Source organism: Triturus cristatus, chromosome 4_2 (genome assembly GCF_964204655.1).
Source record: "Triturus cristatus chromosome 4_2, aTriCri1.1, whole genome shotgun sequence".
Taxonomy (NCBI): Eukaryota; Metazoa; Chordata; class Amphibia; order Caudata; family Salamandridae; genus Triturus; species Triturus cristatus.
Genome location: NC_140586.1, coordinates 510,272,600 through 510,296,788, shown reverse-complemented (window position 1 = coordinate 510,296,788; position 24,189 = coordinate 510,272,600). Strand labels below are relative to the sequence as shown.

General features: G+C 42.2%; 1 protein-coding gene across 2 annotated transcripts in view; it reads right to left on the bottom strand.

Moving 5' to 3' along the window:
* The window catches only part of LOC146834637 (vitellogenin-A2-like), a 97,935-nt gene extending 85,594 nt beyond the window's left edge, over window positions 1-12,341 (bottom strand). For both annotated transcript variants that reach the window (XM_085602106.1, XM_085602107.1), the window contains exons 1-9: window positions 12,234-12,341; window positions 12,087-12,107; window positions 10,656-10,807; window positions 7,121-7,372; window positions 6,842-7,003; window positions 6,609-6,757; window positions 4,645-4,795; window positions 4,391-4,548; window positions 4,136-4,301 (exon numbers count right to left, since the gene is read on the bottom strand). In XM_085602106.1, coding sequence (XP_085458232.1) covers window positions 4,136-4,301; window positions 4,391-4,548; window positions 4,645-4,795; window positions 6,609-6,757; window positions 6,842-7,003; window positions 7,121-7,372; window positions 10,656-10,807; window positions 12,087-12,107; window positions 12,234-12,273 — 1,251 coding nt within the window. In that variant the 5' untranslated portion in view covers window positions 12,274-12,341. The remainder of the gene's footprint in view (window positions 1-4,135; window positions 4,302-4,390; window positions 4,549-4,644; window positions 4,796-6,608; window positions 6,758-6,841; window positions 7,004-7,120; window positions 7,373-10,655; window positions 10,808-12,086; window positions 12,108-12,233) is intronic.
* Window positions 12,342-24,189: the final 11,848 nt, after the last annotated feature.

Sequence of the window (24,189 nt, the reverse complement as noted above, 5' to 3'; positions counted from 1 at the left end):
CCAGAGAAATGAAGTCAAGAACACCTCTCTTAAACAAGCATTAGGTTTGTAAACAAAAGCAATGGCTGGACACTCGAACGCTGACACTGTGGTTGAATAAAAGCTGGATCGTAACTGACAGCTGAGTAGGTTTTGAACTAAATTCTGTTTAATAATGGACTATGAGCAAAGATTTGTGTAGCTCTTTCAAAAGGTGCTGACAGAAATCCTCGATATGTGCTCACGACAAGGTGAATCCCTCATCCACCTCATGCCAATCTCAGTTTAGTTTAGTTGTTCCCTCATTTCTCCTGCAACATTTGACTTTACAAACCTGCCTTGGGGACTCGCTGTTCCTCAGAGTGGCTTTGTGTGCTATCTCTGCTCCCCTCTTCCTAAGCAAGACCTGGTTCACGGGAGCATCGGTTCACGATAGGGCCTTGGGCCTGAGTATCTCAGTAAGGGAAGTTGCAGTCATAAACTGCGCCATGACTGCATCAATCTTTCCTCGGATCCTCAAACCTCAGTCAAATTGTCCCTCCTCAAAATCTCTGAGGCAGCCATCTGTGTATTTGCACCAGATGAAGCAAAGCACCAGGGCGGGTGCACATCCTGGATGCACATTACATATGTGGGTGCACAGGACAATTGTGGGAATGGTGCAGGGTAGGTCACTTCACACTACTTCCAATTCATACAAATTGCCCCTGAATCAGATGTCTATGGGGAAGCAATTTTTGACAACCACTTGTTGGGGAATTGATAGACCTTTCACTGATCGATAGTTTTGTATCCGGACCACTTCATATTGCACAGTGGTTTTACTGTGTGATTTGATACTCTTGACCACGGTCTAGCATTTTCAGTTTGGCCTGATCTTGTTGGTGTTATAACTTCATACTGTCTATGTGATATGTATAGTTATTATCTATTTATTTTGCCTATTTTATGTGCCGCAGTCAAAGTCTCTCTAGACTGCACTTGGCACTTTTTAAGCAAATACGAATAAATAAATAAAAATGAACACATAAAGTTGGCAAAAAGGGAATTTTTTACCAATAAAATTAACATAGCACAGGATAATCAGAAAACTATCTCTCAAATTGTGAGGTCCTTTCTTAAACCCATGGCAGAACAAGCGGGCTTCCTGCTTCCCAGTCACTGTGTGACCAGATCTCCCTGTTCTTTCAGGAAAAGATCCTCAAGATTCAGAGAGACTTTCCAGCAGGTAAATTCATTTCCGATCCTCTTTGGAAGGACAGTTCGGCCTCCATCTCTACATTTGAACCTGTCTCATTGGACATGACTCTATCAGCCATTGAAAAATGCAAATCTGGTTCACCATTGGATGCCTTCCCCCCGTCAGTCCTACAGAAGTTGTTAGTGGTAGTAAACCCCATGATCAACCAGATCGTCAACTCATCTCTCAAGACGGGGGTGGTGCCAGTGGAGTGGAAGCTGGCACTGGTTAAACCACTAAAAAAAAAACAATATATTGACGCGACTGTACTCTCTAACCTTCGCCCTATCTCTCTTCTCCCAATCTTGGGTAAAATCATGGAAACTTTCGTCCTAAAGGAGTTAACTAAATTTCTTGAAGAGCAACATACTCTCCATCCGTGTCAAACCGGATTCCGGCCCAAACACTCGACAGAGTCAGCCCTCATTGAAGTCTCTGACTCTTTGAAAATGATCACAGATGGAGGTAGGAGAGCGGTCCTGATTTTGTTGGATCTGTCGGCTGCATTCGACACGATCTCCCATGACATTCTTTTGAGTCATCTTTCCTTAGCCCGTTACTCTTCAATGTGTATATGGCTCTCCTCATCACCTTGATCAACTCTTTTGGGATTGAGGTTATGTCATATGCAGATGACACCCAAATGATTATCTCCTTGGAGAATGACTCTATGCAGGCGGAAATAAATTTCAAACTATGTTTGACTGCTGTCCTCCAATGGATGTGAAATAATCATTTGAAGTGTAACACGGACAAAACAGAGATTCTCCTGATAGGGTCGGATGTCTCTTTTCAGCTGTCTAAATGGTGCCCTGAGGGAGCAACCCCCCCTCCTGAGGTTGCGAAGGTTTGTCAGGAACCTAGGAGTTCAATTTGACAATTCCCTCTGTTTCCTTCCCCATGTCAAAATAGTTGCAGGCACATGTTTTACTCTAATTAAATCTCTAAAAAAAATGTTTAAGTTTCTTCCCCTGTCCGCAAGAAAGTCCGTAGCAGTAGCCTTGATACTCTCTTGTATCGATTACTGCAACGGCCTCTTGGCTGGAGTCAATAGATCAGCTCTCAAGAAGCTCCAGGTGGTGCAGCACGCTGCAGCCCGCCTGGTGCTTAAGCTCCCTAGAAAGTCCTCAGCCTCGGCAGCTTTGAATGCACTCTATTGGCTCCCGATTCCTAAAAGAATCCTTTTCAAGATTCTTCTTGTCACATACAGGGCAAAGATGACGATTGGGCCTAAATTCTTGTCTGCACGTTTCACCCCATATACCACTTCCAGAGTGCTCAGATCATCTTCGGCTAACCTTCTTAAAGTGCCGCACTTTAAATACAAGTCAAAAGGAGCAATAACCCTGGCCTTCTTGGGTGCCAGAGCCTGGAATAAACTCCCAGCTCAGATCAAACTTAGTAACACTGAACTTACATTCAGGAAGGAACTTAAAACCTGGATCTATGGCATCTCAGAGGACTGTTGTCTTGCTCTGATCTAAACCATTCTTAACAGTTCACTATTCACAATCTCATATCATATCATAAACAAGTAATTATATAACTAATGAGTATCAGTGTTAATGATTGGGGAAGGTTTCGTGAGCCACTTGTTTCTCCCTGGCACTAGAAAGGAAAATTATTTATAAATCTGCTCAACTGACACTTCCCATATTTGTGGTAGAAAATACTGTTCCACAACAGCAGAGGGTTTCTTCATCAGAGACCTTAATATATAAATAATATTCACTTTTATGACAACTTTATTTCATTTGACATTTGTAAGTAATTCTCACCTGTTCACAATCTTTAAGTATATGGACAAAGAATCAGAATCTCCCTAAAGAAATCCACAGTGACGTCTCTAGATGTGATTTTAGACGGACAATAGAGAGGCCACATATAAAACTGGCGGTTTCACGTACAACAGGTGATCATGAAGATTTTGTGCATGGGTTATTTTTACATCCATACACACACACATACCAAGTAGTTTAAGCGTTGAAGCGGACTGTGAGTTCAACATTACTATGGTCTGTGGAAGTGCATGATCTTTTGAGTGTCTCAATCACTCCTGTTGTACTTTTCACACTACTCTTTTCTGGAATCTCTTTCTTAGAATTTGACATTCTTTTTCTCATAATATCTTTCAGAAACACTCACTCTGCATATCTTTTCTCTTGAGCACCCTCTTTTAACTCTCTTCTGCTAATACTTCCTTGCATCTCCTTCACATCATAAAGTGTGCCCTTTTACACAATGCACCCACTCACCTGTACACACTGCATTTCCTATAACTTTCAGCCTGTCAGTATTTTGACAGCTGTGTACCTCCCTCACACGCTTTCACATATAATCACAATTATAATTGCCACACCTGACCATTGCTCTGTGTGCTCTGCAGAGAGGCCAAGGATTGGATGAGCATTTATTAAGAACCCCTTTATAATGCATTGACTAGCACTGAGACAAATTTGCAGTGTTCTGCTTGCAGTCTGCGGCTCTTAATTGTGGCCCTTCCACTTCCTGAACTCATATACTTTTCACACTACACACTATACATGAGTAATATGTTGCTTGACAAACCTACAGAAACAGCCCTTCCTGGAAATAGCAAATACTCTCAGGGAATCCAAGTGTAAGTAGTACGTTAAATGGAAACAGGAACTGCAACACTGTTCCCAGGTTGAGAGGACAGTGTCTATTTTTGCTGGCTGCTGCTGTCGCCATTGTTGGGGCACAAGGGGGACCAGGACATTCACAGATGGGGATCCTGACTCATCACCCCCCAAAGCAAAGCCAATCCAAGTTAAACGTCCCCATGCTAAAAAATCTGCTTATTTGGTGAACATTCTATATGACTAAACATACTAAGTGCAAGATACAGCATGTCAATTAATGCTAGAGCAAGGAGTCCCAAAATGAGGTACTTACCGCAGCTGTCTGAAGGGTGCGGTGATCGGCCTGTGTGTACTGCATGGCGAGCATAATGGCCTGAATGCCTTCATAAAGAGTCATGTCCTCGTTGTGAATGCACTGCCTAATAAACTTCAGGGACTCAGCTGTTCCCGCCACAGGGATTGCATTCAGCAGCCAACGCCTGAAGGTAAGAGAAGGATTTGACATTATATTGGCTGTGTCGACCATAGACATGTGTTGAAGGACAATTACTTAGAAAGACGTTCTCACCTGTACTGGGGTCTTGAAGCATACTGTTTCCAAAGTGCATTGATATTTTCAGTGCTTGCTCTGCGCAGAAACTGGGTGAGTTGAAGGAACCTGGCCGGTGAATCTTGGTGGACCTCTTGTTGGTTGCTCTGCACTAGATGCTGCAGAGTCTCCACAATCTACAGTTGACACAAAGACGTTACCCAAAATATTAGCATGATTTGTTAGCCTAGGATACTAGCCCATTCAGGATGAATACAAAAAACTATGTGTACCTGGGCTTCAGAGCTTTGGCTTTTTATCAAGTGGATGGGCATCTGCAGCAGTTCCGAAGCAAAGTTGTATTGAAGGTCTCCACGATTCTGCAGCTGAGTCTGAGGCTCTTTCACATTATTGCTTTTACTCTCCACCAGGGTGAGCACTTGTCTAGAAAGCAATGAGGAATAAATGAAGTAAGTACCAATTAAAATATTACTATTTTCAATAGATTGATGAGCTACCTATAAATCATAGTCCTTTAAATGTATGTATTCACATTCTGAATTTGATTAAAATCAAACACGTGACATGTTTGATATTAACCTCATAAAGAGTCACGTGCAGATTCTCCAGGGAGTTACCGAGCCACAGCCCTCCTGGTACCAGAGGAAAGGAATTGCAGGACTGAGTTTAAATTGCTTCTGCTCATAAATGTGAGAATGATTAAATGAACCTGTTGAATGGTGAGTTCTGGTGACTCTCTGGATTTTGTTTATCTTTCCTTGACCTTTTACAACCTATTGTAAAACATAGAGTTCATTGAGTATTTACTCTACATATTTATTGACATGTAATCTCCTGTCTGCAGTTTTACAAGTGACATGAGATATAATGCACTTGTACTATGGCCGATGGCATATCCGTCACATTTGTGACAGAGTATCCCATTCACCAAACTCTAAATCAGGCCCTCTTTTCTCTGTGTTTATTTATTGCTTTTATTGTTTTGTAAAAGTGTTATAGAGAGCCTCTGTATAACTGGTGAATATTTTGATAGCCGCTGTCATGTTAGCAACCCTATTCTAGTATGTTGGGCAATTGTATGCCTTTAGGGAAAGGTGACTGCTTTTGGATCTTCACACATTTTGCTTCAAAGATATGAGACCTGCATACCGAGAGGCCATGTTCCTTTTTATGGGGAATGAGTGGTTAAGAGGATTTATTGATGGAAGGAGAGTCTTTAGTTTTCTTTTGAGAATTGATGGCTAGGATACAACTATTGCAATGTGATAACTCGTTGGGGAGGGTAATTCTTTTCAGCAGCATGATGGAGAAGTTGGTATTTTTAACCAGTGGGGTTATTTTGTGTGGAATGCATTTCGAATCCAGCCAGATTCAAAGAAGTTTTCTTTTTTTGATAATGGGATACTTCTTAATCTCACCGGCCAATTGAATGGTAGACTGTTACCAACAAAGAGGATTTCAATCTTAGTACAATTCAGAATGAGGTAGTGATTGATTGGTGTATGTATTTCAGGCAGATATTGCTATACTGCCAATTTTTATTTGTGCATGTCCAGATGAAAGAGGACCAAATATTCTCCATATACATTTAAAACTGGAGGAGATGGTGAAAAATAACTTGGGATTGTGGTTTCATAAAAAAGTTGAAATTAAGAGAAGCGAGTAAAAATCACAGTAGGACCCCACATGTTTTACTTTCGACGGTGACTTGATGGCTGTGATTTGAGAGAAGTGAATGGCACCACTGAAGGGCCATACCAGTGACCAGTGGGTCAAGATACACCGTCACAGAACGTTATTAAAGAAATTAAGAAGTAAGCAAGATCAAGGTGACTGCTATCGAAATGTAATACATAACTGTTGTTACCCTAGGGGCATGCTTTAGTGTCTTTCTATATATTAGTGGCCACTGAGTATGCCAAAGTTCTTGAAATAATGAATATTAACTACAGTCTTGGTTCCCTCAACACCCTTGCAATCTTAGTTATAAAAGTACTGTTCCTGCCAGCATGTGTGTTCACAATTCTGAACTTCCTACCACTCTGACAGCATTTCTAAAACATGTTCTTCCATCACAGATGTTGCATTAATTACAACTCTTTGACAACGGTTTATGATTTACACTGATCCATACTATTGATTTACTTCAAGCTAATTTCCCATACAAATTATTCACCTTGTGGTTAAAGAATGTAATTTATGTTAAAAAGATGGTCGAATGCCCCCGCATGCCTACCTGGCTTTCATGACTGCAGCACCATAGAGTTCATAGAAGGGGGAGTAGTGGTACACCTGCTCAGTGGTAGCTTCAGTGATAAGAGCACCAATATCCTTGTTCTTCAACTTGTAAGTGAAGGTAGCAGTTCCCCTCAAGTTCTTTCCTCTCTGTGGAAGGCAAGAAAAGGTAAGTTGTGAGCATTGAAAAAATGCATTTAGAATGTTAATAAATAAACACTAAAACAGGCCCACCTGCTGGCAGGTCCTGCAGGTCTCCATGTATGCCATGCCAATGTTCTTCTCTACTTTGTCCTGACAGTTATTGAGATCCTTGGATTTGATGACAATGATTCGATCAGCCTTCTTGTCTTCCTGGATGACATACCTTGTGTGGCAAACACCAGTGACACCGACCTGTGAAAAACAGTACATTTGATTACAAAAATGTTTTCCATTGTTAAAAATAACAAAGATAATTTCCTTCCTACTAGGACTAAACCTATGATTTAGTAGAAACTGGTAGATGCAAACCTCCTGTAAGTCATAGACGTTTTGGTTCTTCTTGATGGTGAGTTGAAACATGTTGACAATTCCTTTCTGAATGTTGATCACAGTTTCAGACACATCTTCTGAGGCATAAAATGTTCCAACACGCCCATTGCTGTACTCAAACTTCACCGGTCTGGTAAGCTGAGCTGCAAGAGCCTGGGTCAGCTTTGAGGATCGAGTGAATGGATCCTTGGGAAAGATGCCATTGTACTCTTTGATTTCAGGAGATGTGATCTGCAAATAAATGTAAATCGCATTAAGGTTTCTATTGCTTGGAGATGACAGTGCTGTAGAAACACTTAGAAAATAAGGATTGTAATGATAAATAAACTTGATGGTATTGTAGCGGTATTACACAAACATGCACAAACAAGCACAGAGACAGAGAGAAAGAGAGAGAGAGAGAGAGAGAGAGCGCAAGACAAATAGAGAGACAGAGACAAAGACAAAAAAGAAAGAGAGAATACATAGCAAGTAACTGTGAAATATGGTCAAATATTGTTTAGGGGCTCTGGGTAGTGAGATCATGACCAATGAAGTCAAAGGCCTGGTGATTTGTAAATGTCACCATACCATAGGTTGATGATTATGAATTTTTTATATCAAATATTTAATTTGGGCAAATTATATTTGAAAAGCTGTTGTCTTCAAAGTGCAGCCAATGAAGGGCACTGGTTGAAATTAAAATATTTAGATTTTGTTTACCTATCAGAAATAAATTATTCATAAATTAATGAATAATGGTGATGAGCAGAGGACATATGTGATAATTTGGCTGCAATGTTTATCACATATTTATGAGTTTACTGCAATAAACAACAAGTTGATTGAAGGAATGCTTGAATTAATTTCAGCCACTGGTCATTATTCGAGGCCATGCTGTTGTCCATCGGTTTGTGCCCGCTATGCCACTTAAGACACGCCATTATGACACCTTAGTCATGTACAAATCAGCCTTGGTCCTGCGCCCAAGCTGCCAGGCATGGTACCCTCTAGATGTGATCACAAGCAGCACCAAACCCAATTTTGCCTACTCAGACCTCATTTGTGAGTTGTAGCTTTAGTCTTGTGTCACAGTGTGCACAAGACCAGTGATGGGCAGACCTAACAAGGACTAAATAGTCAAAAAGTGGTCTGAGGCTGCCTTAGTACCCTTTCACAGTGGACCTGGTCGGGAAGTATTGCTGGACTGTTCCTGTTGTAGCAAGACCGAGGTTGAGTTGCTTATGGCTAGTTCCTATGAAAGGTAGTATGGTGGGCAAAAAAAATATGCACTATCATGGGGTCGACTTATTACCAGTAGCTGAGATTAATTCAACTATTTTTACCATCACTGTTTTTGTTTTGCTAATTGTAGATATCTTGCATTTACCACATAAATTACAGATTTCATTAAAAAAAAATCTGTGCCAAATGGATGTAAATAATACTGCCAAGAATATGCTTCATAATCTACCCGTTGGCCACAATATTTAAATAACCTTGCTGAATATTTTCGTCTTTCATGCCACATACTCCTAGTAACCCTACCAATGGTATATGTCTGCAGAGTGGTTAGGGGGCTCATATTATGATGATGAAATTCATATTTCAAGTTGAACTGTAAATTGTTTTATGTATTTTACTGTACCTTTAAAATTTGGATTTTCGTAAACTACATTTAATGCAATAAACACTCCCAAACATGTAAAATGTGCATTTTACACCCTTAATCTTTGATGTGAAAGATGCAATTACATATTTATTGCACGCACACACGCGCACACACACACACACACACACAAATATCTAAATATATATTCATATGTATACTTATACAAACATGTAGTTACTTAAAAACACAGTTAAATTTCAGTTATATTTATGAATTAATACTAGAAACATATTGAATTTGCAAGCGTTGGGTATTCTTGTCTGTGATTATTAATTTATATATGGCACTTATATTGCATCTGCCACTTTAAGTGTAAGGTGTTCTAACCAATTCGAACCATACGTTCACTTTGCATGTAGTTTTTTTTCCTTGTACACAAAGTCTGATAATCAATACTACTTGAGCCTCATAAAATAAGGACACATGCAGGACGTGTAGCATTGTTGGTTTATGGTATGCCTATGCATAATGTTTACATTCTCGAGGTGAGATTATGTGTACCAGTCAATACAAAGTGCCGGCAGCCGCATGGCCCACTGGTTGCCACTGATCTGAGATGCTCCCTCACACAAAGGACTTCACATGAGAGTATCTTTTCAGATAATATGGAGACTGACAATCTACCAATTAGGTGGTTTGCAATATTTCAGGTACCAAAAACAGTTCTCAGTTTTGGTTAGGCTGTCTTTATGACGGAATCATGCGATGAGCTACTGTTAATGAAACACACCTCGAGCCAGCATTGGTATCTGCTTGCGTTACGAAAGAAACCTGTTAATTCAGTCAAAGGGCCCCTTCACTACATATTTTTAATTTCTACATTTCGTGATTTTGTAGATAATTTTTTATAGCCCTATCGGTGCAAAGACGTTTTAAACAGTTACTTGCTACGAATAATTAACCCCAGTTGTATGCATATCCAGTAACTAGAGAATCAGCAGGACGTGTTTACAATTATTCATTTCATGAATTACTTCGGTATTAATCGGAATTAATCTCTATTGATTTGTAACTGCTTTGGTGATTCAGGCGAATTAAATCGTCTTCATCCAGAGTTTATTACATTTGTGCTGAGAGATGGCAGCACTGAGTCATCCTCAAGTGGGGCTTTTCTGCTTCAAGTATAATATTCTTTTTTTACAAACCTGTATTTAATCTTTTTATAAACAGGAATGACCCACGTATAATGCCCATTTTATGCTGTGTGATTATTAATTTAACTTATGCATTTGATGGAGGGATCACCTGTTTTACCAACCCTTTTATTTAAAACTATTTCCTGCTCTCTTTTCCCATCCCTTATTATTTACACTATTTATTTACTTTACTCCTTAACCCTGTTTATTTATTTTCCTCGCCAATATTTCTTTAGACTTGCGTTATTTTAGTTGTTCCGGTTTATCTACCCCGAGGTACTTATTTCCCGCGGTTATTGAATGGAAAGTAACACGTCACCATATATTCACGTACAGTGAATTACAAAACAAGAAGTTCAGGTTCAAATGTTCATCAGATGTCACTTGACTTCAGGATTTTAAGTCCTGCTTCTGATTAACCAAAGGAACAGGTTCCCACACAAACAGTCAATTGATACCCATATGGGCCATTGGTCACATTCTATTGAGGGATAATGTAAAGGCTTGTAGTTTGCAGAAATATAAGTCTATAAAAGTAACAAATGTCATCTGCACGTGTGCAAGTAGGTTGCACATCCCTAAAGCAGAGGTGACTTGTTTGTCATGAAATAGGACTTCTTTACTGTTCCTGGTTTCAAATCATGAGTGTTAATTTCTATCTCCATCAGAGATGCTCTGTTTTTTGTGGGCTCCTGAATCACCCTGTAAAATGGTGGGCGCCCCTTACCTTGAGGAGATAGGCCTTCTGAGCAAACCCGCTGATCTCGACCTTGCAGTTCAGTTTTATCCCAGCTCTTGCGAAACCACTTTCGGGCAGTCCGTTCATAATCAGAGCCTCATAGTTGTAGACATAGGTCTTGCTTTCACTGAAGGTAGGCTCTACAACGAGAAAGAAAGAGCAGGTTTTGCAAATATATACTTTAGTGTAAATGTGCAGGATCAGTAGACTTGTCACCAATGACCAATTGAAGCCGGCGGGGAGGATCATGGCCTTCAAACCACTTCGTTTCAAATGGCTTGTAAAGAGGGAATGCATGCTTGGGTTTACATGTAGACTCAAGCTCTCTTCTGAGATTCCCAGTAGTGGTGACACTTAGGGGCATCTTTCCCAGCAGGTTTTGCTTTCGAGCCTATTCCAAAAGAAAGATGGATTGGCTGATTGATGCCATATGCTAATTAATCAAACATATCCTAACCAGATTGCTTGGATATCCAATCTTCCCTACTATGACCTCCACTGAGATGTAATTTCACACACGTCTGATGAGACATGTCTATTCCAATGCTTCCTTATCTGCGGGGCAAGACGAGGCGTTAAAAGCAGCTGTGGAAATTGTTTTACCACCACTCCCACTATGCATATACTGATAGGCATAGCAAGTGAGTCTCACCCCGTTCAAGAAGGCTTGAGTCGGATGAAGTGGTCTCCCAAGAAGTTGGCTTTAATATTAGGACCACATGGTCCTTTTGAGGCACGGTTTCCCGAATATCATACATAAATATATACCTTGAATTCTACAAGTAGCTCTGAAGAGAAACTCATTACATACTCTAGTATGTCTGTATCTGGCACAGCACCCAGCAGCATTAATTCTGTGCAACATCAACTCATGTATGTGCCTTTAAGAAAATGATATTTCCATGTACTCAGGATGACAACTAACTGGATCCTGCATTGTGGCTTTGCTAAACTTTACTCAGAGCACTTTCCCCCCAATATTTCTAGACTTACTTTTACCAACTTCATCCTATTAAGAAAAAAATCACCCTATTTGACACACCTGGCCACAGAAATTAGAAGCAACGTAATCTTAGGCACGTAAGAGAGTAAATTACAGCATATTTATACACGTTTGATTTAATCTATATAATCATTACGTCTATCCATTGTAGTAATAAGTTAATTTTAAATTCACAGTCTAGATGGCTTCATTTGTAAGAAAAAACATAATAGAGACAGTAAACAAATAGGTTTTAGTGATTGTGGCTTGTCACTCCCTCTTCATACAACACACAACCTGCCCCATTGTGCTACTTTCAGCCCAAAGTCTCTGTCTCACTTTTGCAAATTTGAAAATCTCTATTCATGAAAAATGGCAAAATAGTGAATCCCACAGTTTTTAATATCCTCACAGAAGTGCACACAAAGTAGGCTTACCATAGTTGTACTGCTCACTGCCTGCAGAACAGAAAAGAAATGGATATGTGAGAAACAGCACATCACCTCCTCAACACAACATCTAGTCCACTGGAGATACATCTTGGGGAAAGAAAACTATCCCAGAGAAGTAAAGAAATAACTTACCCACAAGGGCTACCACAAGGGCTAGGATGATCCCCCTCATGATGGTGGTGAATGAAAACGAAGGGCACGCTTCGGCTTTTATAGTTCACAGATGCAGGGTAGGTGATTGCCAGCAAAGATATCTCAGGTCAATGATTAGCTTTATAGTCCATTAGTTAAACATTATTTTGGCTTCAATTTTGATCTCACAGTTTTTGGGCAACGTCATACCTATTTGCTTACATAGGCTACTTTCCTTAGTTGAGAGGCTGTATCTAACATTGAAGTATTACTATTCAAATCCATTAAAAACAACATCACTGAGTTCTCTGGTGGAAGTGAAAGTGGGAAACTAAGAATTCCAGAATGTATATGAGAACAAACTAAAATGAAGCAAAACTGAGGGACTATAGGTTTTCCCCATTATCTCCGTCCATCTGCCTGCCTGTTTGCGATTGCCAGCAGAAATACAGTATTCATTGATAAGTCCATCAGAATAGCATTTTGCAAACGTTTTGAACTGAGATCCATTTCAGTCTATGGAAAATTTTCCAAAACGTTTACAAACAGATCATATTGAACCTGGAACCCAGTATGTGAGTAATCAACAATTGAAAAGTTAAAATGAATAAAGTGTTGTACTTCCAGTACACATTCAATGACAGTCCAAAAGTGCTCTCAAACAAACAACAGTGGAAAACAAGAGGGTCCTGAGGAAATTTTAAAGACCACCCGGGATTTATTCCCCAATCACAACTATCCTAACAGTACGAAATCCCTGAGTCTAAACGAAAAACTAGTGCAAAAAATGTGTGAAAACTACATAGCAAATTGGAAACCTAAAGCATCACAGATAACACCAAAATAAGTTGGGCATTTCCCTTTTTAGGACAAAATCCCTCACTCACCAAAAGGTGACATGCTTCATCATAGGGACTCTCCTCTCAAAGGAAAAACCTAGTTCCTTTGAGGGCTACAACCCTCTCTTAGGGAGAGAGGAGCTCAGGGATGTTTTATATCAAAAAGGATAATCTAAATCCTCTTATGAAGAGCACTACAGTTGTTAAAGAGTGAGGGCGCAGCGCAAAAGAGATGAAAAGAAGTGCATTTAAAACTAGCTAGGAGGTATCAACTACTCAGTTTATTCCTAGACACCAAACTGCCAGGATTAAAAACAGAGCACCATCGGTGTGAGTTTATAACCGCTATGGTGGAACAAAAAAGTGGTCAACATGTTTCAGCCATCATACCCAAACGTGAGTTAGGCTTTCTTCAGGACCTCAAATTGGTGCTGCTGCGAGAAAATAAAAATAAATCAGTGCAACGAAAAAGGATATAAATGTATTCTTGGATATATCCTCAAACCTCTGTAAGGCAGTTACAACAAGGATGAGTGTACCTACAGCAATGAAAATGAAAAATAATCAGTGAAAAAACCCCAAATCGCACACATAAGTGTCTGCTGTGATACTTTAGAAAATAAATAATAAACATAATAGATCTTATCCGCAACTGCTGGGTACTCAGACCCACCTCAGCCTGGCTACCGCTCAGGAAGGGGGCACACCTCTGAAAAACGGTATAACATGCCATTAGCACAAACATGTCTGTGCTAATGGCATGTTATACCGTTATACCACTTTTCAGAGCAGTGCCCCCTTCCTGAGCGGTAGCCAGGCTGAGGTGGGTCTGAGTTATATGTAAATAGCAAAATATGCATAATTTTCCAAAGCGACATTTAAAAATAGAAGTGCTTGCCCAAGATCTCTGGCAACCATATTTTATTGTCATTTACATTTTGGATAGGTTATTAGTTGAAGTTTCCAAATGAGCATATGTCTAAATGTTTACTCAATATATAGCTTTACAGAAAAAGAAACCTGTAACCTAAATTGGACCAAATGCTGCCTTCTGATTGGAGTGCGGTCTAAAGCCGCCCGATTGTGCTCACTGTGCTTTATGTGAAGCAAATACCTATGGGAAAATGACTTGGAAATAAAAGTTTGGGTACCCTTCCACATCTAGCCACTCTTGAAACAAATCTACTAGAAACGCCAAAGGCTCAATGTTAGATACATGACCCTGTCAGCGAATGTTTAAGTTTAGCTCTAGTTTAGTGAGTGTTGGTATTAAAATGCGAGAACATTCTATATCCAAAGTTTGTTCAGTAAACTCCTTGGGTTTTGTAATGGCATATATTGTTAGCAGCCCACGAAACACACAGGTCCTGGTTGGTAGCCCTGATATTTGGTCACGGCTCCCTTCACATGACCAGTGCCCAGTACGCCTGCCCGCTGAGGCATGGCTTGTGGGAATGCCCAATATCCATCTGGAATGTACTCAAAGGACATAGCCTTGGATGTGTACTGCAGACACTAAACAGAGCATGTGGCCAAAGGACATGCCCCTTTCTCTGCATTGAAGTCCATGACTTGACACCATGCCTTCTGGGTACTGCGTGTAAGACATACCAAATACAGTACATGGGCAAGTCGCATGTGCTGGGTCTTCTTGGAACATGCCAAGGCCTGTGGTTGTTTTAATTGCTCAGTTCGTTATTTTATTACCTTGCCTTTCTTTTTCCTATGGCATCAAATATGGGTATGTTGAAAAGCAACGGCCTTATAATTTATGTGTGTCCTGGCTGAATTACGACCATCCTGGGCCCACATTACTACAACATGTTTCATTGCATAGTTCACAGACCTCATTCCAGCTATTTTTTTCATTTTGGTAGATTTTTGCTCTGCTCTTTATCACAAAACACCCCTATTCCGAGACTCATGCCCATATCTACTTCTCACCTTGGATAAATAGATTTCCAAGATAGAAAGAATCTGTATCTCTGCTCATGTGGGACGTCTAAGCAGAATGTTCAATTAATGCCATCATTGTACACGATCGTGCAAAATGGGTTTGAACCACAAGACTCATTAACAGATACGGTATTTGTCACAGGTTATGATAACTTTAGTCTGGTTATTCTGACCTGGCAGCGTGCTCTTTTCTTATCTACCTGATGATGACCCCAACAGACCTTTGGCAAACAACGTGAAACTAGCAAAGTGATATGAGTGTGTCCTGAAGTCGCAATTTAACATATTGTCGTTTCTGTCAAATAAAGAGACCATATTATTATCTCTTCCTAAACGTAGAAGCTTTTAAGAATTAAAAAAATTATCAAGAGAAATCTAACAAATTTGTACAAAAATTGCCAACCTTCGTTTGAAAGTGTGTAATGCAGATGGCGTTCTTGACTACTGTGCAAAAATCAAGGCCCCCAGTGTGCCATTCGCACATAATGAAAATACTTGGGGGGCACATTTATGAAATTGTCAAGCAGGGCAACATTCTGCACTGTGTGACAGGGAAAGGGCAGGAAAGCGGTGTATTTAACATTATATGGTGCATCTGTCTTTTCCTTGAGCTGGGGCACAATGTGCTGCCTATAGCCAATGCAGTGGTGCAAGGGTGCCTGTGTTCTAAGCAGGATCGATTTTTGCAGAAAGGTGCACCTTCCTGCACAAAAACAATTCTCAGAGGCAATTTCCTCTTTCTGTGTCTCCTTTTAGGGGCCAGGGACTTCCAGTCCCATCGTTGCAAGTAGTTCTTGTGACCCCTGCCCTGTCACCACCTGCTGCCTTCATCAGCTTTTGTAGGGGCCCAAGGCCTGAAGAGGCGCCTAGACCATTAATCCACTGTTGCCCCTTTCCACCAGTGCCACTTGAAGCCTGGATTTGCCTTTTGAGTGGCCCGGGACTCCATGAACACGCTCGCCCATGCCCCCTTGTGGCCCCTACCTACGCCCCCAGCACCACTTGCCTCCCTTTTTAGTTTATGTATAGGCCTGGGGCCCACTGGCACTGATGCCGCTATTTTCTTTCCAAGAAGGGCTGTTTTCTCAGTGGAACCCGCTGCCTACTGCAGACAGGCTGCTCCTGTCACACTCAAACCCGCCCCCCTTTCTGGCCATTAATTGCAACACGTGCCACAGTTAGGGTGCCGTGCACACAGACCTGGGGTCTCCTCGAGAGGGTCTTGGTTCCTACATGCACAGCCTCCAATGATGACCCGTGGGATGGCGAACACGCCATAACGGCTGCTGCAAACCTGCCTGCCACACAACAACCTGGGCATGTCAAGACACTAATGCCCAGTCAATTAAGTCCATGTAACCTGCCGCTGTGAGTAGTCGGGTGGCTTCACAGACTCCATCGTCTTCCATCCCAGCCTATATACTTGAAATGTGAACTTGAAAATACTAGAGCTCTGGCCACTGTGTCACCTTCCTAAAGTGTTGACAATAACCTTAAAATGGCCATATATAAATATTGGGCTACCTACTAAATACTTGTAGCTCAAATATAGCCCAATTGTAGCCTGGGAAGGTCCATTCAACCAATATGCTGGGGGGGGAGGCAAACCTCCCTGCAGTCGGCTGCCCCCGAAAGCCTAATGGCAGTGCACAGCTTTTGCCAAGTGCTCGCTCTTGAAAGTTCATGTCTTTCTGGTCACAGCTGGACCAGGCAATCATTTCAATGCTTATTCCCCCCTCAGGCGGTGCTCCTTCTCAGAAGCTATGGGAAAGCTTCCTTGCAGAAGCACTTCTATTCACTCAAAGCTGATTTGCTGGAAATTATTGCTTATTGTTGCCCTATACTTTCTTTGACTAAACAGATGAGTGCTCAAGCTCGTTTATTCCTTGGACAGTGTGGCTGGCTAGTGTCTGCTTTCTCTACATTCTTAGACTTGCATTGTTGATAATACACCATATCCTTTTTTTAAAAGGATATTAAATAAATGAGTATAAAGATGAAGGCGACAAAGAGGATATTAAACATTAATAAAAAAGAGAGAGAAAGGGGTAAAGAAGCCTATTTAAATAGATATATTTTCATACTACTTTTTTTCTATTCACCAATTAGATTTTATGCTAAACACGCGTAGTTTGGAGGGTACATCAAACGGGGCCTAAAGAAGCTTGCCATTACAAAGCCCGCCTTGGTTTTAAAACCTTGTGACGGGAAAGGCGTACTGAGCAGGAGTCTGCCACTGAGGCACAAGTTACAGTCACGAACGTTATTCAATCAACAGTCACAGAATTGATGCAATCGATTCAGGTCCTAAGCCAGTCCATTGAGGCTGTTCTAAAATTAATTAATTACCTTCATCTTTGCTCAAGAGACCTCTTAGGGATACAGTTCCCATTCTGCAAAACAAAAACTGGTTTCCTCATAGAAAAAAGGAGCAAGGCAGCTAAAGCACAAGTGCCATACCCTTCTTTTTCCATCCCTTCTAGTGAATATCTCCCTAATAAAATAGAGGAAAATTTCCTTTTCAGGCGATCTCTTTTTTACAGACAGCAGTCAGATGACTCGATGGTCCAGCCAGAACAGTCTGATTTGGACACTAACCACACTGCCAATCCTTAACACACATATGAAGATAATTTGGGGGTTCCGCAAACTCTTCAAGAATCCTACTTCCTCACAAACACTCCTAGATTCTGTAGATATCCCTTATTTTCACCCTGAAGTGATAACTCATCACAGGTCAAATGAATGGGCCCCTTAAATAACTATTTCCACATGTGTATCTTATTGGATAAGATCAATGGAAAAGACCAATCGTAACAAACTTTGCGCCGAGTTTCCCAGGCCTTTACTCCCTCTTAGGTTTTCATCCACCCCAGATGTGAGCCCTTCAGTGGCGACTTTCCTCTCCCTCCACAAAAGGCAGTGGGCCCAAAACATAATCTACAAAGCACAATGACTATGCCAGGACAAGCTTTTAGATGTCTCGGGACATAGTGCAAATAATGGAGATTACTGAAAATGCACCACTTACTGGTTCTTCAGTAAACCTTTCAGTACCTAGAGGTAGGAGCCAGTGAGTTATCTGCCTCCTAGGTAATACTTATGCATTGTTATCAGAAGAAAGGAGGAAAAGCAACCTTATGAGAATCAATCCTAAACTATCAGAAACTCAATTGCAGAGGGCCGTCTTTTTGGAGATCATTTTGTTATAGCGCCTTGAGACCCTCACGGGTGAGTAGCCGCACTATACAAAACCCTGATTGATTGATTTATTGAAAGACATCTCTTCAAATATACAGACATTTAAGTGACTGGACAAGGCTAAAAAATACCTAAAAAAGGTATCCTTGACTTGTGGCTTCAGCCATTTCCCATAAAAACTCATTTAAACCATTGTTCTATACTCCCAGAGGTGGGCATATCCCCAGGTTCATCAAGAGAGTGGGGTATGCACTTTACCTTTCATAAAGGGGAACTCAAAATAAAGGAAGAATTTAATAAGACTGATGTAGAACCATGTCAATACAGGTAAATGTTTTACCCAAAAAAGTTTGGTGGCAGACTGGCCATCATTCACAACAATTGGAGACAAATTACATTGGATCAATGGGGTTTACAGGCAATGCAAGGGTACAAAATACATTTTTCACGCCTCCACTGCAATTGATCCCTCCTCAACCAAATGATAATCGATGTAATAGAGACAGACCTGTTATTACAAGAGGTCCAAGAGATGCTTTTCAAGGGTGCAATTCAAAAAGTACCTCTACATTCTAACGGTTCTCTCAGCAACCTTTTCCTGGTGAGGAAAGTAGGCAAGGAGTGTTGTTCTGTGATACATCTGAAACCACTGGATAGTTTCATCCTATTCAGACATTTCAAGATGGAAGGGATTGGCTGTTGGTGACAGAGCTCAAAGATGTAGATCTGTCATTTCCAATACATCCTTTTCACACTCATTACTTATAGTTTCTATGGAATGGACAGAAGTTCTAGTTCAAAATGTTACCTTTCGACCTCTCATCCTTTTCCTATTGCTTTACCAAAATCTTTAAACCAGAAGTCCCACTACTTCGGTTACATGGTGTTTGATTACTTACCTGCTTAGACAACATGTCATAAATGGCCAGATCTAAAGGTGTGTTGCACACTCAGACCCAATGGGTGGTTTCCCTTCCACAAGGGTTGAGTTTTGTGATTAATCAAAAGAAGTCAATTTGAGTTCCTTCCCAGATGATTCAATTCTTAAGGTTCATCAGAGACTCTAAGACGTGACTCACTGCTACCCGAGACCTCCAAAGGCCGCAGTGGTAGAGGAACGGCACTTTTGCTGACGTGACTCTTCCCTGCCGGAAGAAAGCACCGCAGCTGGATGGTCTCCATGACATTCAGGGATCCTACCCGCCACATGACCGTAGCTGCTCATAGCCCCGTGTCCGAGAGCCCATACCAAACTTCCCAGGTTTCAGTAAAGCCATCATGGAGCTGAGGAGTTTGCAATTATAACCTCCCAGCCCATTTACTCAAAATGCCTTCATTGCATTTCCAATGTCTGTGAATGGCAGTTAGAAATGGGGGTCTCTAGTTGGCAATGGTTTGCACCATTGTCCAAGTAGGGACCCTTCTTCCTAGTCAGGGTAAGGGGAATACACTCCTAAAATAATCCCTGCTCACCCCCTTGGTAGCTTTGCATGAGCAGTCAGGCTTATCTCAGAGGCAGTGTGTAAAGCATTTGCATATAACCAACAGTAATACAAGGAAAATACTACAAAAGGACACCATAACCAATATTTTTATATATCCAAAACAAGACCAAGACGATAAAAATCCACCATACAGTTCTCAGAAATCTTCACTAATCAAAATAGACTTAAAATACAGTTCATTGAAGTTGATACCTCCATCGAGGGCTATCATGGCCTTGTGAACAACAAATCCAAACAGTTGTGGCTGACCGCGGCAGATCGATCTTGTCGTGGATGAATTTGGGTGCGCCGGCAGGCGTCCGGGCTGCGGTGCAAAGTGCAGAGGTACAGCGGGCGGTGCCCTCAGGTCGAAGTGCAGGCAGCGGCACGGTGACAGTCATCTAGTGGCGTCAGTGAGACCAGGGCTGCATTGCGAAGTGATACGGTGCTCGTCGTGGTGCTGGCAGGTCATGGCGCAAGCAGCGTAGTCGTCGACTGACAAACTGGAGTCAATGGCGCCTGTGTCGGTAGGCCAAGGTTGCGGTGCGGGATGACGATGGTGCGTTGTGTAACTTACGAGTGGTGCCCTTGAACCACGGTGCAAGCAGCGGCGTCGAGGTTGACGTGGAGCAACGTTGTCGGTGATTGCAGGGTGGTGGCATGAAGCAAGGCAGTGCGGAGTGTGGTGCCCACAGGTCCGAGTGCAAGCAGCGGCTCGGTGGCGGCGTTGAGTGGCATCGTCGGTGAGAGCAGGGTTGCGGTGCAAAGTGCGGCGGTGCCCTCTGCAGTGCCTTAAGCACATGGAGTAGGCAACGGCGTCACTGCCGACGTCGGGTTGCTTTGTCTTCTGTTGCAGCACAAAACACACAGTTGCTAGTGCTGGTAACAGATGAACTTGAAGTCTTTGCTGTTCCTGAGACTTCTTGAACAGGGGCCAAGCTCTACCTCAAGCCCTTGGAGACACTCACACAAAGAAGTTGTAGAAAGTTCAGTCCAGTCCTTTCACTGCCCAAGGCAGAAGCAGCCACTGCAGGCCACGCTCTTCTTCTTGGCAGTCTTATTAGTTCGAAAAGAGTTCTAAAGTACTGGGGTCTGGGCCCCAATATTTATACTCAAAATTCCTTTGTTCTCTCAGGCAGAGAGTGTCTGTGCTTAGTCCAAACCAGTTTGGTCCTCTCTGGCCTAGCTTCCCGGGAGGAGGCGGAGACAGCATTGTCCAAGGCAGACATGGCCTATTCAGGTGCAAAGGAAATCGCCTCCCACCACTCTAAATGCAGACCAGACCTATTCAGGTGCTAGTGAAAACTCCTCCCACTACTCTGAATGCAGCCCAGGGCTATTCAGCCCAGCCCTGACTCATTCAGGAAAGGCAGGATACACATCACCCCCCCCCCCACTGTCCGTCTGAGAGAATGCACATCCGCAGCCCCTGTCACTCCAAAACTAGACATTCAATCCACAAACCAGCAGAGGCACACAGGATGGCTAAGCAAGAAAATAACCCACTTTCTAAAAGTGGTATTTTCAAACACACAATACAAGAATCATCTTTACTAAAAGATGCATTTTTATATTCTGAGTTCTGGCATACTAAACTCCATCTTTCTATCGTGTCCCAGTAGGAAGTTATATTTATATTTATAAGATGTAATAAATAAACTACCATTCTATCCTATGGGACAAATAGCCTTTCAATAGTGAAAAATGAAATACACTGTATTTCACTATCAGGACATGTCACACATCTCAGTACATGTCCTACCTTTCACATACACTGCACCCTGCCCATGGGGCTACCTTGGGCCTACCTTAGGGATGTCTTACATATAAGAAAAGGGAAGGTTAGGGCCGGGAAAGTGGGTGTACTTGCCAGTTCGACATGGCAGTACCAAATTACGCACATACACTACATTGGCAGGTCTGAGTTACATTTACAGGCTGCTCATGTGGGTGGCACAATCAGTGCTGCAGGCCCACTAGCAGCCTTTGATTTACAGGCCCAGGGCACACACAGTGCACTGTACTATTGATTTACCAGTAAATTAAATATACCAATCATGGAATCACCAATCCATGAACACAATTTACATTGAGATCATATGCACTTTAGCACTGAATAGCAGTGGTAAAGTGCCCAGAGTTCTGAAACCAACAAAAACAGGGTAAACACAGGAGGCCAAAAAGCAAAAAGTCTGGGGGTAAACCTGCTGTAAAAGCCAAGTCTAACAATCGCACAGACACTGTAGGAGCATACTGCTCCTGCAGCCATGCCCTCACCTGTGGTATGGTGCACCCTGCCTTAGGGCTGTTAGGTTTGCTAGAGGGGTTACTTACCCTTGCCACAGGAAGTGCTGGTGGGCATGGCACACAGGCATGTGTGTCATGTCGACCCTTTAGTTTGGACTGCACCAAAAGACACAGTCTGCAATGTCAGTGTGTGGGTGTTAAGGTGAGTGGTCCCTGAGGGTGGCATACCACATGCTGCAGCCCTCATAGGCACTTCACTGGTCACAAGCCCTTGGTACCAGGTGTACCTTTTAGAAGGGAATTACATGTGGCCCAGAAGAGTGCCAATTGTGGAAACAAAGGTACAGTTTTGGGAAAGAAAACTGGTGCTTGGGCCTGGTTAGCTGGGTCCCAGCACACCCTCGGTCAAGTTGGCAACAGGTATCTGGCAAAATGTTAGGGGCTAACCATACAAAAAGGGGCACTTTCCTAAACAACCCCTCCCCCCGAATGAAAGAGGATGAGACTAACTTTTCCCAAGAAAGTCTTCATTGTCTAAGTGGAAACACCTGGAAAGTCCATCTGCATTGGCAGGGGCAGTCCCAAACTGTGTGCCACTGTAAAGTCCATTCCCTGTAGGGAGATGGACCACCTCAACAGTTTGGGATTTTCACATTTCATTTGCATTAGCCATCGGAGAGGTCTGTGGTCAGTTTGGATTAGGAAATGAATCCCAAACAGGTAGGGTCTCAGCTTCTTCGAGGACCAAACCACAGCAAAGTCCTGCCTCTCAATAACACTCCAACGCTGATCCCTGGTGGGAAGCGGAAGGGTAGCCTCCTGCTCATAAAAGCAACAGGTTGGTCCTGGCCCTCATCAATGGTCTGGGATAGGGCTGTTCCTATCCCTAGCTCAGAGGCATCAGTCTGCACAATGAACTGCTTGGAGTAGCCTGGAGCTTTGAGAATAGGTGCTGAGCACATTGTCTCTTTCAGGGTGTAAAAAGCCTTTTGACAACCAACTGTCCAGTTTACTTTCTTTGTCATTTTCTTGGAGGTAATTTCTGTGAGAGGTGTCACAATGGATCAATACCCCTTCACAAACCTCCTGTAATATCCAGTCAAGCCAAGGAATGCCCTGAGTTGGGTCTGGGTTGTTAGAGCTTCCCAGTCCAGAATTGTCTGGATCTTGGATTGGAAAGGTTGCACTTGGCCTCCACCTCCAAGGTGGCCCAAGTATACAACAGTACCCTGCCCTATCTGGGACCTGGATGCCTTGATAGCCAGGCCAGCAGACTGCAGAGCCTGTAAAACCTTCCACAGGTGGACCAGGTGATCCCGCAAGGAGGAGCTAAGACAACAATATCACCCAGATAGGCTGCACTAAAGGTCTCCAACCCAGCAAGGGACTTGATTCACCAACCTTTGGAAGGTGGCAGGGGCATTCTTTAAATCAAAGGGTATAACAGTAAATTGGTAATGCCCATCAGGTGTGAAGAATAAGGTTTTCTCTTTGACTCCTGGTGCCATGCCGATCTTCTACTACCCTACAGTTAAGTCAAAGGTGCTGAGAAGTTTGGCAGCCCCTAGCTTATCCATCAGCTCTTCAGACATGGGTATGGGGTAAGCATCTGTCTTAGAGACAGCATTGAGACCTCTATAGTACACACAGAACATCATCTCTCTTTTAGCACCCTGGGGGTGAGGTTTGGATACTAAGACCACTGAGCTGGCCCAGGGACTTTCAGAGGGTTCAATAACCCCTAACTCCAGAATCTTGTTTATTTCAGCTTTGATGCTCTCCTTAATTTGGTCAAACTGCCCATAGATCTTTGTTTTGACAGGCAAGCTGTCCACAGTGTCCACAACATGGGTACACCAGTGTGTGTGTCCAGGGGTTAAGGAAAAGAGCCTATCAAATTATTGCAGGACATGGCTACAGCCAACCTGTTGTTGTGCAGTGAGGGTTTCTGAGTAGTAGTAGTAGCAGTAAAATACTTTATTGTATGAATCAGTGAATTACAATAAGAATGCAAACATTTAAAACAAAAACTGTCAATAGTTTAACATTACAGTGATTAAAACTTTCTATCATGGTCAGTACAAATACTTCCTAATACAAAATTCCATTCCATAAGTTCCCACAATGGCTTCCATTCATTATTCATCCATCTACCACTGTATCAAAATATAATTTACTTCAGTCTATTCCTTTTTTAATGATAAAGTGCTAATGTGCTGATTAGGCAAA